The sequence below is a fragment of the Lutzomyia longipalpis genome, chromosome 1 (assembly GCF_024334085.1).
Source record: "Lutzomyia longipalpis isolate SR_M1_2022 chromosome 1, ASM2433408v1".
Classification (NCBI taxonomy): domain Eukaryota; kingdom Metazoa; phylum Arthropoda; class Insecta; order Diptera; family Psychodidae; genus Lutzomyia; species Lutzomyia longipalpis.
Window position 1 is genome coordinate 6,793,063 of NC_074707.1, and position 14,303 is coordinate 6,807,365.

The 14,303-nt window shown below is 36.0% G+C and overlaps 2 protein-coding genes across 4 annotated transcripts in view; one reads left to right on the plus strand and one right to left on the minus strand.

Annotated features, from left to right (window-relative positions):
* LOC129786760 (autophagy-related protein 16) overlaps positions 1-14,303 on the minus strand; it is a 125,803-nt gene that overhangs the window by 101,214 nt on the left and 10,286 nt on the right. The window lies entirely within an intron of this gene.
* Positions 1-14,303, plus strand: part of LOC129786758 (uncharacterized) — a 37,594-nt gene that overhangs the window by 15,408 nt on the left and 7,883 nt on the right. The window contains exons 2-3 of one of the 2 annotated variants that reach the window (XM_055821973.1): positions 12,780-13,149; positions 14,034-14,194. In XM_055821973.1, the coding sequence (XP_055677948.1) occupies positions 12,800-13,149; positions 14,034-14,194 (511 nt within the window). In that variant the 5' untranslated portion in view covers positions 12,780-12,799. The remainder of the gene's footprint in view (positions 1-12,779; positions 13,150-14,033; positions 14,195-14,303) is intronic. The other variant, XM_055821972.1, reaches the window with a different exon arrangement.

Below are 14,303 nucleotides of genomic sequence, written 5' to 3' on the forward strand. Positions count from 1 at the left end.
AAGGCAAATTAGTTTTTTCTTCTCTTCTTTAAGCATCAACGAAATGAGTTTTTTTTCTTTCATACAGTCTACCACTTGCCAACTATTTTGTGTGATGTAGCTCCTCAACAATATGGACATTCCACGAAAGTGAAGTCCAGTGCGAAAAGATCATTCCCCTCTTTAAATGTTCCCATATCATAAAACCCAAAAAAATGTTTGAAGAAAAAAAAAGAACATGCTTAAGAAATATTAAAGTTAAATTTCTGGACAATTAATATTTTATTGTGTGCACTAAGAAAAAAAAAGAAGTATCCGCGTGGATGAAAAAGTTGCAAATCGTAAATTATTTCTTTGCCGCTTTTTTTACCAAGTTCTTTTGCACTTCAGCGCCACTAACAATTCAATAATACCAGCGTTGATGTTAGTCTGACTGAGTTCTGTTTTTTTTCTCCTTATTCTAACTCATCATCTCTTCAAATCCATCCTCGCGAACCATGTGTTTTTCGGATTCCTCTTTTTTTTTGAAGCTTAGAAAATAGGAAGATCCCAGTTGGGTAAGAAAGCCAACAACAACATGAGAAGTTCTTTGAACTTTCGATTTTACCGAAATTCTCGTAAATTTATAACAAGTTTCACCGAAGCGGCGCTCAAGCAAGTGCGTGTACAATGGTCAAAAAGGCCATATCATAAAATTTTCATTTCTACGCTTTATTAACGATATAACAAGAGACTCTTCTCTTCTTTTTTTGCACACACCACATGGCTGCCGTATTAGTGTGGTAAATAAATCCCATTTAATATTTTATCACACGTTTTTAATTTCTTATAACCCCACAAGAGAGTTCTTCTGTGAGGAGCACATTGACTTCGCGCCGTGGATACTTATTAGGCTTCATTCAATACCATTTGTTGGTATATACAAAGAATACAATGAGGAGGGGCAAACAAGTGGAAAAAAACTGCCACAATTTAATTGATGATTATTTTATTTTGAACTTGAACTGCAATTGAAATTCCAATTTTACTAACGATGCTAAAACACGGGAGGAACGCGAAAAAGAAAATCCCAAGACAAAATGGGTTTGTGTATGAGCAAAAAAAGGGCGAGAATATTTCGCTTATTATTTCGCAATTCATAATTTTTCATACATAGCATGATGTATGTAGGCATCACTAAAATCGGGAGCAATCTGATGAAGCGTGGCGTGTTTGGATTCTCCCATTGGGGGTACCACACCACACAACATCGGGATGATGGGAGAACTAATAATAAAATAGAGACATCAAACTTATTGTGTTACATTGTAAGCTATAAATTTTCTCTTTTGCCCACAATAAAAACCCCCCTTGAGAGTTGGAAATGCAAAAGAAATCATCAATAAAACATGACTAGTCAGAAAATTGATAATATTTCTCGAGGCACCATCACACAGAGTAAATTTTGTAGCACAAGCAATCTTCCTTTTTAACTTAAATAATAATCACATATTTAACAAATAGCCCATCAGCACCTCTATTAATCTTTTAACTGTCACTATCTTAGGGAGAATATCAGCAGCAATATTCGCTGCTATATACTTTTATAAATTCTGTAAGGGTTCGTTTTTTTATTACTATTTAATTCTTTCCTCGCTATACTTTTTTGCCTTATGGGGGGGACTCACCAGCAACGTACAAGATGAAGACGAAAGTATATCCATCAATTCACCCATCAATATGTACCGCGATGCTCCTACTCTATAATATTATTTTAAATCAGACTACAAATCTCAAGTATACAGATGATTGAATAAAATATTGGCGCAAGAAACATGAAATTCTTAAGAAAAGTTTTTTGGACTTCGTATATGAAGTTAGAGCCCGATGCTTAGGGTTAGTTATAAAGACAAGCTTAAAAAATATTTAAAAAATAAAATATTTTCTTATAAAATAATCAGATTTTAGACATAGTCGGGATTCTCAGAATAAAGCTATGAAAATTTCTAGATATACTCCTTAGATAATTCTAAGAACGTTGGCCGATGATTTTTTATTTTTTTTGAAAAATAATTTTAAGTAATGAAAAAGATTCTTTGTGAAAACTGTCACAGCTCTAGCTTCAAAACCTAGCTAGGAAGGATTTGAACCCAGACTAGAATTTTGGGATTTTATATTAAACTTGTTTCAAAAGAATTTTTATTGAGCAATAAAAAAGTTTTCATCAAGTTCTCAGAGTCAGTCCTAAAATAGAAATTCAAATATAAATTAATTATCTAATAAATAGTTTACCTATTGGGTAATAAATTAATTATTTTACTAATTTACAAATAGATATAGATCTTATATAGATAAATGCAGAAAGTTAAACAATTTTCACGATGAAACTGTACATGGCTTCCACGAGCGACAACTTACACGTTCATTACACCTATGGGAGGTTCAGCGATGAACTCGATAAATCTCCTGTTGTAGACACATTTCTAGATATTTATCTCTGAATTACACTATCTAAAAAAAGTAACATTTCTACACTTTAAATTCCACAATTGTGAATATTTTAGCACTACCGTGGTAGAGTGAATTGGTTGTTGAACCAATATGTCAATTTGGGTGTCATGTGGTTGTGTTTTAGAGACAAAATATCTCTCTATATTGGCAATAGGGACACATCAAAGGTTACCCACGATTCTAAGGTACCCAACACATGGGGATTGGGAATATTAATATGCTCAGCAATATAGAGAGACATGCCATTTCAGGGGAATGCAGGCATTCATTAAAGTGCAACATTGTATGGAAGAAGCGATGTTCTGTTGAAATTTAAGAGAATTCTGTACCAGTGTTTTTCTTACATTTGCACGGAATTATTTTACACCTCATTCCCCTTTTGAAATTATGTCCACCATGATTGAATACACAAAGGCAAATTTCTATGTGCACACGGTTGGAGCATGAATAAATTTTAAATGGCACTTGCCGGGGAAGAGGCAAAAAGGGGGCGGCTAAATACCATTTGAGGGGGTTGGAGGAGAGAAAATTTGTATGGAAAATTTCACATTTGTTTGGAGAAGCTGACAGGAAAATTTATAATGTACATTTTATTAAACGCTCCCCATGTCCCCCTAATGGTATAAAAGAATCCCATCATTATTGTAATATCGACTATCTTTTACATGCACACACCATCGTCTTGTGCACTTGTTGTGTCCAAACTAGCATATTACACTAATATATTCTAGGTACCTGTGTGTGTATATGTTCTATTTTATAGGTACATAACATACATAGTATTCCCAATGATCGGGACTCCGTCGAGGTCTTGTAGAAAGGTAAAATTTGCATGAAAAAGTAAATATGTGACTTCTCACTCCATTGTTATACCTATACAGTAATGACCAAAGGAATTCCGTTAGGCATAGAAATTATGCTCTGTAAAAGATATATAGAAGAAAAAAACGGCGCATAAAACACAAATCCCGCGCAGTGTAGCAGGTTCACGTCATAAGGGGACTTGCGTGGACGATGGTTGGTGTGTATAGAATGAGATTGAGAGTGGAAAGGATTATAATGCGTGAATAACAATTAATTTTCATGGGATATAGTTTATTGAATGTTGTGCAAACGCGGGAAAACCCACAATTATGCCCCGCACTGGACATTATCCCATTGGCATTATCGATGGGTACACCAAGGAGCAACAAATAAATGGATGATCAATTGTAAAAGATGGTGATTATGGTGGATGAAGGTACGCGGCGAATGTGAATTGATATGTGTCCCTGAGCGATCCATTATCCATGTCAAATATTTCGACACGCGTCCATCAACCACCCAGCACCACACACTATAACATTTACGACAATCTTATCCTGTCTACTGAACGTCTTGCATACTAATTGGCTCGCCAATAGTAAGAGACCCTGATGTTAATGATGTACTCTCATGGGTAAGAGATTCCCTCTCATGATGGGAAAATATACATAGTGCTTAGTGAGTGACGGTTACGTGGTGGGGGGAGGGGAGGGAGGGAAATTGATAGTGGCTATGTTGTGGAAACTTAATACAACATTGAGGAGGGTCTATCTCCACCAAGTAAAGGTAAACATTGTAAAGGAGGTGGATGGATACAGAAATGCGCGAGCGGAGGAATAAAACAACGAAAAAAAACACGAGAGAGAATCCCGCATGGGTTTGTTGTAGGGCTTTGTACTATACCGACGGTATATATACAAATCAGAAAAATATCTGCACTTCATAGAAGAATTTCAATATTTGACATAGGTAACATGAAGGCATGTGGATCAACCATTGAAGATTGAATATTTTGATACACCATCCAAAGAACGAAGGTATAAATACTATGGGGCACACCGTGTGCTCCGATCGGTGAGATTCTTCTGGTCAAACTTAAGCCAATATCTGTGGTGGCCTCTGCCAACATATTTCCCCTTTGCGTCTTCCAAATGAATTCCATCCACGCCAATATTGGAGCGCGCGCGCTCGCCATGAGATCGACAATGAAGATGTTGTTGATATACCCCCACGACGTGGGACTTTATAGAAAATTTCAACAGAGTCACTGCTAAAATAAGGCTTCTCTCCCCTTCATTTTCTACATATACATAATATTACTTATCATTAGTAGTGCCTCATTACACCAACGAACCGAATTTAACACTTGGAGGACTCGAATTTCTAACCTCAAACTTTGAGCTTAATTTTCTACTATAGAGAAAACGTTTTTCCGGATTTTCTTTTGACAAACTTGTTGTATTTGAATCCGCCTACACATAGATGTAGAAATTATGAAGATAAGGTGGATAGATTTTAATCTATGGCGGTTTAAAAAAGTCGAATTGGCAGTGATTACCAGTAAAGTCCTCCAAGTGTTAATGATCAAACAAATCGAGATGAAATTCCTAAACCAGCTTCAAGTCAAAAACCCCTTTGAGTGCGCGCACAAAAGTCAATAACCACGAACCCGGCAACATTTTCAAATTATCATCTTCCCTTTGGTCACCACAAGCCAATGTATATAATTTGGATTTGCCAAATATGAAACAACACAACATATACACACACTAATTATGCCGTATGCGCCACGTGAAATTCAGAAGAAAAAAAAACGAAACAAATCTGATTGACAAATTACATGAAGGACCGCTTTCCCCCTATGGCGAAATAATTGAATTTCGCATATACAGGAAGAAATGACTATCAAATATTTAGCGGTATCCACATGCTGTTGCCAAATTAAAAAAAAATAAAAGAACAACCAACGAAACATTAATTAAATCCCATAGTTTGTAATTCCTTTGCCCCCAAGATGTTCTTCTACTTCACAAGACTTCAATGCTCGTAGATTCATCAATACGGCAAAACCAACATTTCCTATCACTCAGCAGTGATAGATATCACGAAATATTTCAAACCTAACTGCAAAACTTTCTCACGTGAACATTGGGTTTTGTATCTTCATCATTTGGCCCTCAGTTTGTGCCTGCAAATTATCCCTGACATCGCAAAAGTTTGCGCATCTCTCATTCTCTTAATTACTTCCTGTAGGTAGAATCATCCGCGGAAAGGTGGTTGATTACTCATATTTCTGGGCAAGATTTTCATTGGCAAGAGAAAATTCCCAGAATACGATTTTAATGACTTCCAATTACATTTCTTGGGCAAAGGTGACACCAAAAAAAGCATTCAAAATTAATTTCGGGAAGATTTCTGCAAATTACTTTAAAAAAAAAAGTTTTTTTTTGCTGAATAACTGTCTATGGGGGTTTGTTTCCGTTTTTTTCTTAAACTTCTTGCATTCTCACAGTCTATATGTAGAAAGTTTTATTTAAAAAATTCTAGTTAGAGTAGTGTAGTCAGGAAGGCTGTTTAAGTGTTCTAAATAAACCAACCTCCTTAAAAATTCGAACATTTAAAAAAAAACTTAAAAGTTTTGAATTCTAAATATATCCCATTGAATAAATTTCTAATAACGCCCCTAGTTCTACCTATATGTTCTATTTTTATACTTAAGTAATTCATTATTAACAGAAAAAGGGAATTTTATGAATTTATTAATTTGAAATAAAATATTCTTAAATTCTTGAAGTTCTTTAAAAAGTTCTTAGCATATTTACATAATTCTTGATTTTCATTATCTCCAGCATTTTTGAAATTCTTTATCCAAGATCCTTGCCAAGAATCCTGTCTTTTCATTAAATTATTCTCTAAAAAATTTTTTTCTTGAATTTCTCTAAAAGAAAAGAATCTTTTGCGAGCGATCCAGTTTAATATATTCTTTGGAATCTAAAATTATAATCATTCTAAAGAAGCGAATTACTCTTTTTTTAAAACATTTTTCCAATTCAACCATGTGTGTTGTAAATCGAATGTATCTCGGTCTCCGCACAACAACTCATTCAAAGTCAGTTTACGCATTTTGGAGTTTTACTTATCACAAAATTAAAACACAATATAAATATTTATTTTTCCAATTAGCTTAATTAAGTTCTACGGGTTCTAATAAATTTTTATTTCTCTAGAGAAATCATTAAAGAATAAAATACTAAATATTTATACGGCAAGATTTTGATGCAAAACAATCCCTCTCATTGCTTTTAAATGCATGAAATTCCAAATTTTAGATACATTTTTAACCCAATTCGATTAGAGAATTCATTTCGTGAGATACATCACCAAGTTTGATCGGAAGCATCTCATGGCGCACGGTTTTAAGCGGTATTTGGAGCAAAGATTTGCCACATCTCTGTAGCAAATTACTCAACACACCAACCCCCGCGTGTTTGGGTGTATCGCACCGCTGGAGAAATGTACATTTTTGTCGTGTGTCGTATTGGGGAGATGCATAGAATTATGTATGTACACATAATATATTATTGATGTCGTGAGCTAGAGATCACTTGTAGAGATTGGGGGTGACCGATGACATTTTCACTGTGTGCTGTGCCAGCATGCTAACTACAAAAGCTGCCGCTCCAGTGGCTCCATCCACCCATCTCTTCCTTCGCAACATATACATACATATATGTTGCTTTGAGAGATCAACAGGCTGACCATTTTCTCGATGGTGAAGTTCTGGTGGCCACTGCTGCGATTTCATTGTCATCGCGATTGTTGGGGCTCTTTCTCTCTCTCCACAACAAATCTAACACGCGGCGGAATTTGAACTCTCTTGTGCTACTCTATCGCGATAGAATAATGTTTTGCCACCTTTCACACAGTTCCATATGCACCCTCCCCCCCTCTCATTCCTATGTATACGCGGGTATCCCGAAGACTAACTAATCAGAAAGGTAAAATTCTGCACACAATGCAGTTTGTGCGGGAGAGAGAAAAAAGGTGGCTGAATGATAGTGCCATTTAGTTCGTGTTACACAAAATGAAAATGTCTATTTTATTAGGTGAGAAATACTCTGTTTTAGTACTCGTTTGCACCCATTGCAGAATAATTTGGTCGCAACATAATTCAAAGAAAAAAAATAACGACTTAGACACACATTTAATTAATGTGTTCAAAATTGACTTTTTGATACCGCACATAGTCGCTCTGCTAGAAGCTATATAGCTTCCAATGTAAGCAAATTCGCGTTCCAATCCCAGAAGTGCAAACAAATAAGTGGGTACACGATATATGTATACACATAAGTATAAGAGAGAACATTTTGTGTTACAATATAGTATAGTATCAGATAATTGAATTCTACTTTGCAAATAGCAGAAAATAGTGTTACTGAAACGAATTTTCTCCATCCATGGCATTGCTGTGTTTGTATATATGATGGCAAAAGAAAGTGGTATTTCTTTGAGGCACGACAAACTTCTTAATTCTATATTACCATTAAATAGGACACCACTTATACCAAGCATGGTGCTGCTATCATGACTCAACTTCACAGTGTACAGACAACTCATAGCCATTAGAATTGACTTTTTCTCACTCTCACCCAGTCTTTTCCCTGCCACCTATGACACCTCTCTTTTCTTCACTCCAATGCAATTTTTCCTCCAACACCAGGCAACAAATAAATTGCAATATAGTGGATTCCATTTGGAGTTAGATTGTAGTGCAATCACCAATTAAAGTGGCTTGAAAAGTCAATTTCTTTTCAATTAATTAACCACCCCCGCACGCTTTTAATTCACTTCATTAGAATATTAGGTAAGAACCCCAACATCTATGGGTGGCTATCATGCTTTACTTCTACTGAATACTAGCCTATACACCTTTATATTGTTTGCTAACCCAGGCCACTTTGAAACGTGTGTCGCGTGTGAGAAATACTCGTAAATCTCCCTTGGTTTCACCTTAAACCAAAAAGTATACTACATAGTACCTTCTTATTAACTTCCCTCCTCATTTGGTGGAGAGAGACCCCAATGACTCTGTCTGTATATGTATGACATAATTTTGCCAACATAATGCGTGACAATGTGCATAACAATAGATATAAAAGAAACATATTGTTAGCACAAATCGAGTTTTATAGGACACTCAAAAGAATCTCTCTCTCTTACTTCTTCTCCTCAGCCACATCGTCTAGGTTTGGTGTGTTTTCACTTTAAGACATTTGAGTGAATCTTATGTGCAACCTCCATTTATGTGGCATACCTTTGGGTAATTTTGTGCGCGCGTACAAAAAAGCAAATCACACACATGTAGTATGGAGAAAAAGCCCAACCGCGTACGTCCCTATTTTGAACCATTAATAGAAGATTTCCACGCGAAATTGGGCCGCGAGAGACGTTTGAAATTGTTATGGGTGGGAAAAGAAGGTTTCTTTTTCTATTTTCTTAAACAGTGGCTGTTGGGGGATTGATGGACTCTCTCTCTCTCGAGTATTGCGCGCAAATCCAAAAGCCCATATCAGTGGTATATGCACAAAAAGATGGTAAAGTTCCCCACATTTTGCACAAAACAACTTGACTTGTGAATAGCCTGTGCGATCGTTCCAACACGAAAGGTGCATTAATTTCAACAATCACTTCACTTACACACGATTTAGCAACAAAATAATGTTGACGAAGGTGAATTCTCCCCTTCAATGCTATGGGATATCAATCTTCTAGAACATTTTCCTTCTGTTTATTTACTATGCACTTCCATTGTCTCTCATCTGTGTAGTTCCTGGGATCCCAATGTGGCGTAGCACTCCACCGTGCCCACTCAAGGAATGTTTGCTTATTCTTCTTCTTATTCTTTCCCCCCTCCCCCCATCTCTCTCACACTATTTTGTGTGGAAAATGCACAAGGAAATAAGATTTGTGGGGTATTAGAGACATGTTGTTTAACTTTTGCATGTTCTTTCTGAGGAGAGCTAAAGCATAAGTGATATCAATGGGCGATTTGATCACTATCTCTGTCAATAACCCCACCTCTCCCTTTTGAAACTGACCACAGAATTACCTGCCATTTGAGTGTTAAATGTTATCCAATATCTTCAATATAATGTGAAAGGAAAGTTATATAGGGGGTTTATCGACCTTAAGGCGTTTTTATTGAAAATATTATCCAAAAAAAAAGAAAAACCAAAATCTAATAATATTTTTTATGTAAAATTTTTAAACATTTATTCTTTGAACTTTCTTAATTAAACTATAATTAATTTGCTAATTAAATTAACAATATACATTTAAGACTAATTGACTACCAGCCCCTCAACACCTATAGAATAAATTCTCTACAATAACGAGCCCCCAGTTTTGCTCTTCTTCACTTTTTTATATCTTTCCGCTTATTTCTCTGAAAGTCCCCCCTAAGTTTACAAGCTGTAGAACAATTTGATAACAAATTAATCCGAGTCATAGAATTTTCTCAGTAGAAGTTTAGTTGAGGTAGCTTTAAAAAGAAAACCTTTTCTAAATGAATTTGCAGGAGAAAAATTCTCTGCAAGTGGTGAAAATGAAGCTCATCCCATTTGAGTTAGGCAGATGAGCATAAAATTCTCGGGTTTACTTTCCCGTGGGCACGGTTGAACGAAACATACATATAATTTTATAATAAGGGCGCACTCGAGCATCGTCATCACCATCAGCCCATATGTGGCTATCAGTTGAGAATCGAATTCTTCACGTTGCGCAAAACAGCGATACACATCGTTGTCAAGCTCTCCATGGTGTGCAATGCAATGGATTTTATTTTATATTATTTATAAAATAATTGCCTGTTGCAAATATACCGCCTTACATTTTCACAGAGAGAGAAAGAGAGAGCTTTTGTAGGTATATAGCTCGATGGTCAGTTTGCTTTGGGTATACCCTTGTTTTTTCATCACGTGCATCTTTTACCACCCTTTCAGCAGCATCCTCCCCCTCTCTCTCTCCACGAGACCATTACATGCATTTCCTTTTCCGTCATACACCATTGAATCAATTTTTTTTCTTCTCTTCTTATTTATTCCTTCCACCATGAGGTTGACTCAGTGGTATGGTATATTGCACTTTTAGTCGATATACTTTTGTTTCCACTCATTTTTTTTCTTTCTTTTCCTTTCTGCCCATTCCATGGTGTCCTCCCCGACATCTTCGTGCACTTATTGTCATTTGGAATTTCTTTGGCAATGCAACCACATCTCCTCATGGGTGATTCAGAAACATATTACACCACCCATATGCTACCCGAACTCAGCTACGCTCGTATTTGTGTTTAGTGACTTTTCTAGTATTTTAAATTGATACAACTCCCGCGAGATCCACGTCCTAGATGCCTGATACCATTTCAGCTGGGGACTGTTGAATCTTTTTTTCTTTTTTTTTTCATTGGTACTTCGTTATTCCCCCGTGTGTACGTGGTGACTAAACTCAGATTGTTTCCTTCTCCCTATTCCTTTATTTTCTCACTTCTGCTCACCCGCGCGCGCGCTCCATTCAAATATCGCACAAGATGCCATTTTGAGCGAAGAAGTTGGATGTGGTACGAAAAAAAGGGAAATTGCAGCAGCCGAAGAATGAGAGAAAATAAATAAGAAAATCGCGTACGTGAAAGAGTCTCCACGATTCACAAAACAGACCACAAATTTCCAAAGAGTCATATGGAAGAAATGTATGACCAACAATGCATTTATGCTACTAAATAATCTCGCCTTTTTGCTTTCCCCACCCACTTTTTCCACTCCAAACAATATGCCCTCAATCTCACCTTAAAACTGCCATCAGGCTAAAAATTTTCTAATGATCTAATGAATATGCAAATGCCGATGGATAGATAACCCGCACACTCTAGGCAAGAGACACAGAGAGAATAAGAGAGACTCTTGAGGAGTAATTGAGTGTGGTGTCACTTGGGATGAAAAGTTGAGACCATCATCAACCTCTTGCTACTGTGTGGAGGATGTTGGGTAAAAAAATACTAAATATCTCTCTAACTCTATGGTACTTAGATCTTTATGAAGTTTCAACATACATGTTTAATTGCACATGCTTAAGACATAAGACTTAATTAGATTAAAATTTTAAAAAATTAATTGATTTTCATTCGAATTTCTAATATTTATTGCTTTTAAAAAAGAATTAGGAAGTTTTTCCTCAAGACAACCAAATAGAAAGAAATTTGTCATATAGAAAAGAGTAATGTGATGCACAAAAGCCCTTCATGGATGCTGTGCGGTGTGATGCAATTGGATTGAAGTTGATGATGAAGCTTCAACCATTCTTTTTTTTTAACTTTTTTGCATCACACACTATATAGTAACTTCCACCATACTGACCGACAAGCCATCATCATCGGATTCTATGAAAATGAAAGAGTAAATTGAATCAATTCAATCAAACTTGAGTGCAACTGTGCACAAGCTACCAGAATTGCGCCCAAGAGACCCATTGGTTGAGACGACGAGCTAACTGCCAAGGTGGAAGAAGTAGAAGCATACAAAAAAAATGATGAAAGAGAAAAAGTCGAACCAAATAAGACGAGAACAAAACATTCATCTCGATAATCAAGCAGTGTTTCTGCCGGTGAAGAAGAAATTCTGCACAGCATTAACACACGTGCATTACATACAAATTTACACTATAAAATTGATGGAATGCATTTGATTACTGTACACGCCATTCAATTGGTTCAATATAATATTCCTATTTGCACGTCAATCGCTGTTCACAGTTGTACCGATATATACCGCATATGCACACCTTATGTCGAAGACTCTAATCCGCATCTCCGCATTGAAAAGAAATCCTTTTTGCTTCGTTATCTCGTCCACGTCGTGTCTTTTTTTGTGTGTCTTCACCATCGTGTCCCGCCACCACAGTCTATCGTTGGATAACAATGGGTCATGAATCAATGTCTAATTACTGAAATTACTTCCTCATCCCCTTGTATAGAGAGCTCCCACCAATAGGGTGACATTGAAAAATTCCTTAGGTGAGAAAAAATTATTTTATAAGACAAATTACGTGCCATTGATTGATATCTCATGGAATCTTCGCATTTTTTCTCCTTTGGCTCTCTCTCTCTCTCTCTCTCTCTCTATGGCAAAATATGTCATGATGCGTCTCATGGAGTCTATGCATACATTGTGTATCATACGTATGCATTCAATGTTGTGATATCCCATGAAGCCATTTAATTGATTTTCTCACATCGTCAACAATGTCCATATCTACTTATCTCGCAATCACATCCATCAATCCTTTTTTTTTTCTTCACAAAATCCCCCCTATATATCCGTTGAAAGCTATTAAACAATTTAATTCTGCAGCAATTGCAATTATATGAAATTCATCCTCAAACATCCTTCAATTTTTTCATCATTCTTCTTTTGTTCTTTTTTTCCGTTTCATGACTTATTGGCATCCCTGAAAAGCACAGAAAAGGGTATATAAAATGCAGCGATCACAACTGGTGCATGTTTTACTTGCCGCCTCAGTCGCCATGATTCTCACTTCAACCTCAACAATGGGACAACAGTCATCTTCATATAAAAAGCGACTATCTAGAACAGAAATGCCTATTGTGCAAGCAGCTAATGCACCATTAAGTGATAATATTGCGACAGCAAGTGGCTCAGAGCCAGCAGTCCAAACAATTAAGGCGCCAGAAGGGGAGAGTAGCAGCAGTAGCACAGCAGATACGAGGCCAAGTGATACGACGGGACAAGATGAGTCCGATGAGAGTGACACCTCCATTGAGGATGAGTGTGATCCCGATATGATCGGTTTTGAGATTATCACAGGGTAAGAAAAAATCATACATAATGCATAAAAAACTAATGTGGACACAAAGTTAATTTATTGATACGCAAAAAATGTCTAAACAGGACTGAATTGTCTTAATGAGACTCAAATATACATTTTTTTTACCTAATCTTGGCGATAAAATACACATAAAAGAAGCTGCGAAAATTATACATAATTATGGAAACGATTCTGATAAAAATCTTTTCTTTTCTAAGAACTGTAAAATTTTTGTAAGATTTTAACAGATGGTGTTTTTAAATACAAAGAATTTATTGTTCTAGAAAACATTCAGAAAGATCTTTAAAGATCATTGGAAAAGCAATTTTCCTTCATAACCCCGATTTAAGAAAGAAATAAAATGTTAAAATCTTGTAAGATTTTTCCCAGAATACCAAAAATCTTATGACTGACAAATTGTAAGGAAAGATAATTAAAGATTTATATCAGAATCTATCCCATAATTATCTTTTGGTAAAGTATTAAACGATTGATTTGAGAGCTTAAAATTCTTTCAGAATTAAGCTTTAGTTTTTATGTAAATTTAATAAGTCTTTTGCTTCTTTATAAAGATTTTTTTTCAAAAAAAATCCCTAAAATATTTTCAATCAACTAAAAAAAAAGCAACAAGAGGAAAAATTCCCTTCAAGTAATTCCTAAAATATCTCTCGAAGATTTAACACATAAAATGTGTGTGGTGTATAAGGAAAAGATATTCCCAAAGATTGATCAATCTCACCAAAGAGAGAGAGATGGCTCCTTTCTCACAGCAGCAGCACGTTGTAATGGGCGGGATACGGGGGGTATACACATTAATAAATATCCACCCCGTATGCCTCTTAATGTACACACACAATCAATTAAAAAGAATTATCTATTTGCAGGTATGTTTTCTCAGCACCGGGAAAACTCTTAGATTCCATACCAGGCACTTTAATGTTCACCGATTGCCTGGAGGCGTGCCAATCTAATGACTCCTGCAACTCTGTGAATTATGAAACCGGACTTTGTGTACTCTTTGCCTCCACTGCTGATAAACTACCAGGTATTGGCTGCCATCCTCCCCATACATTCGCTCTTCCAATAATTTAGAAAATTTAATTAAGTTTTTAGCAAAAAACATTAATTTGCCCTTTTTTCCATCTTTAATTTTT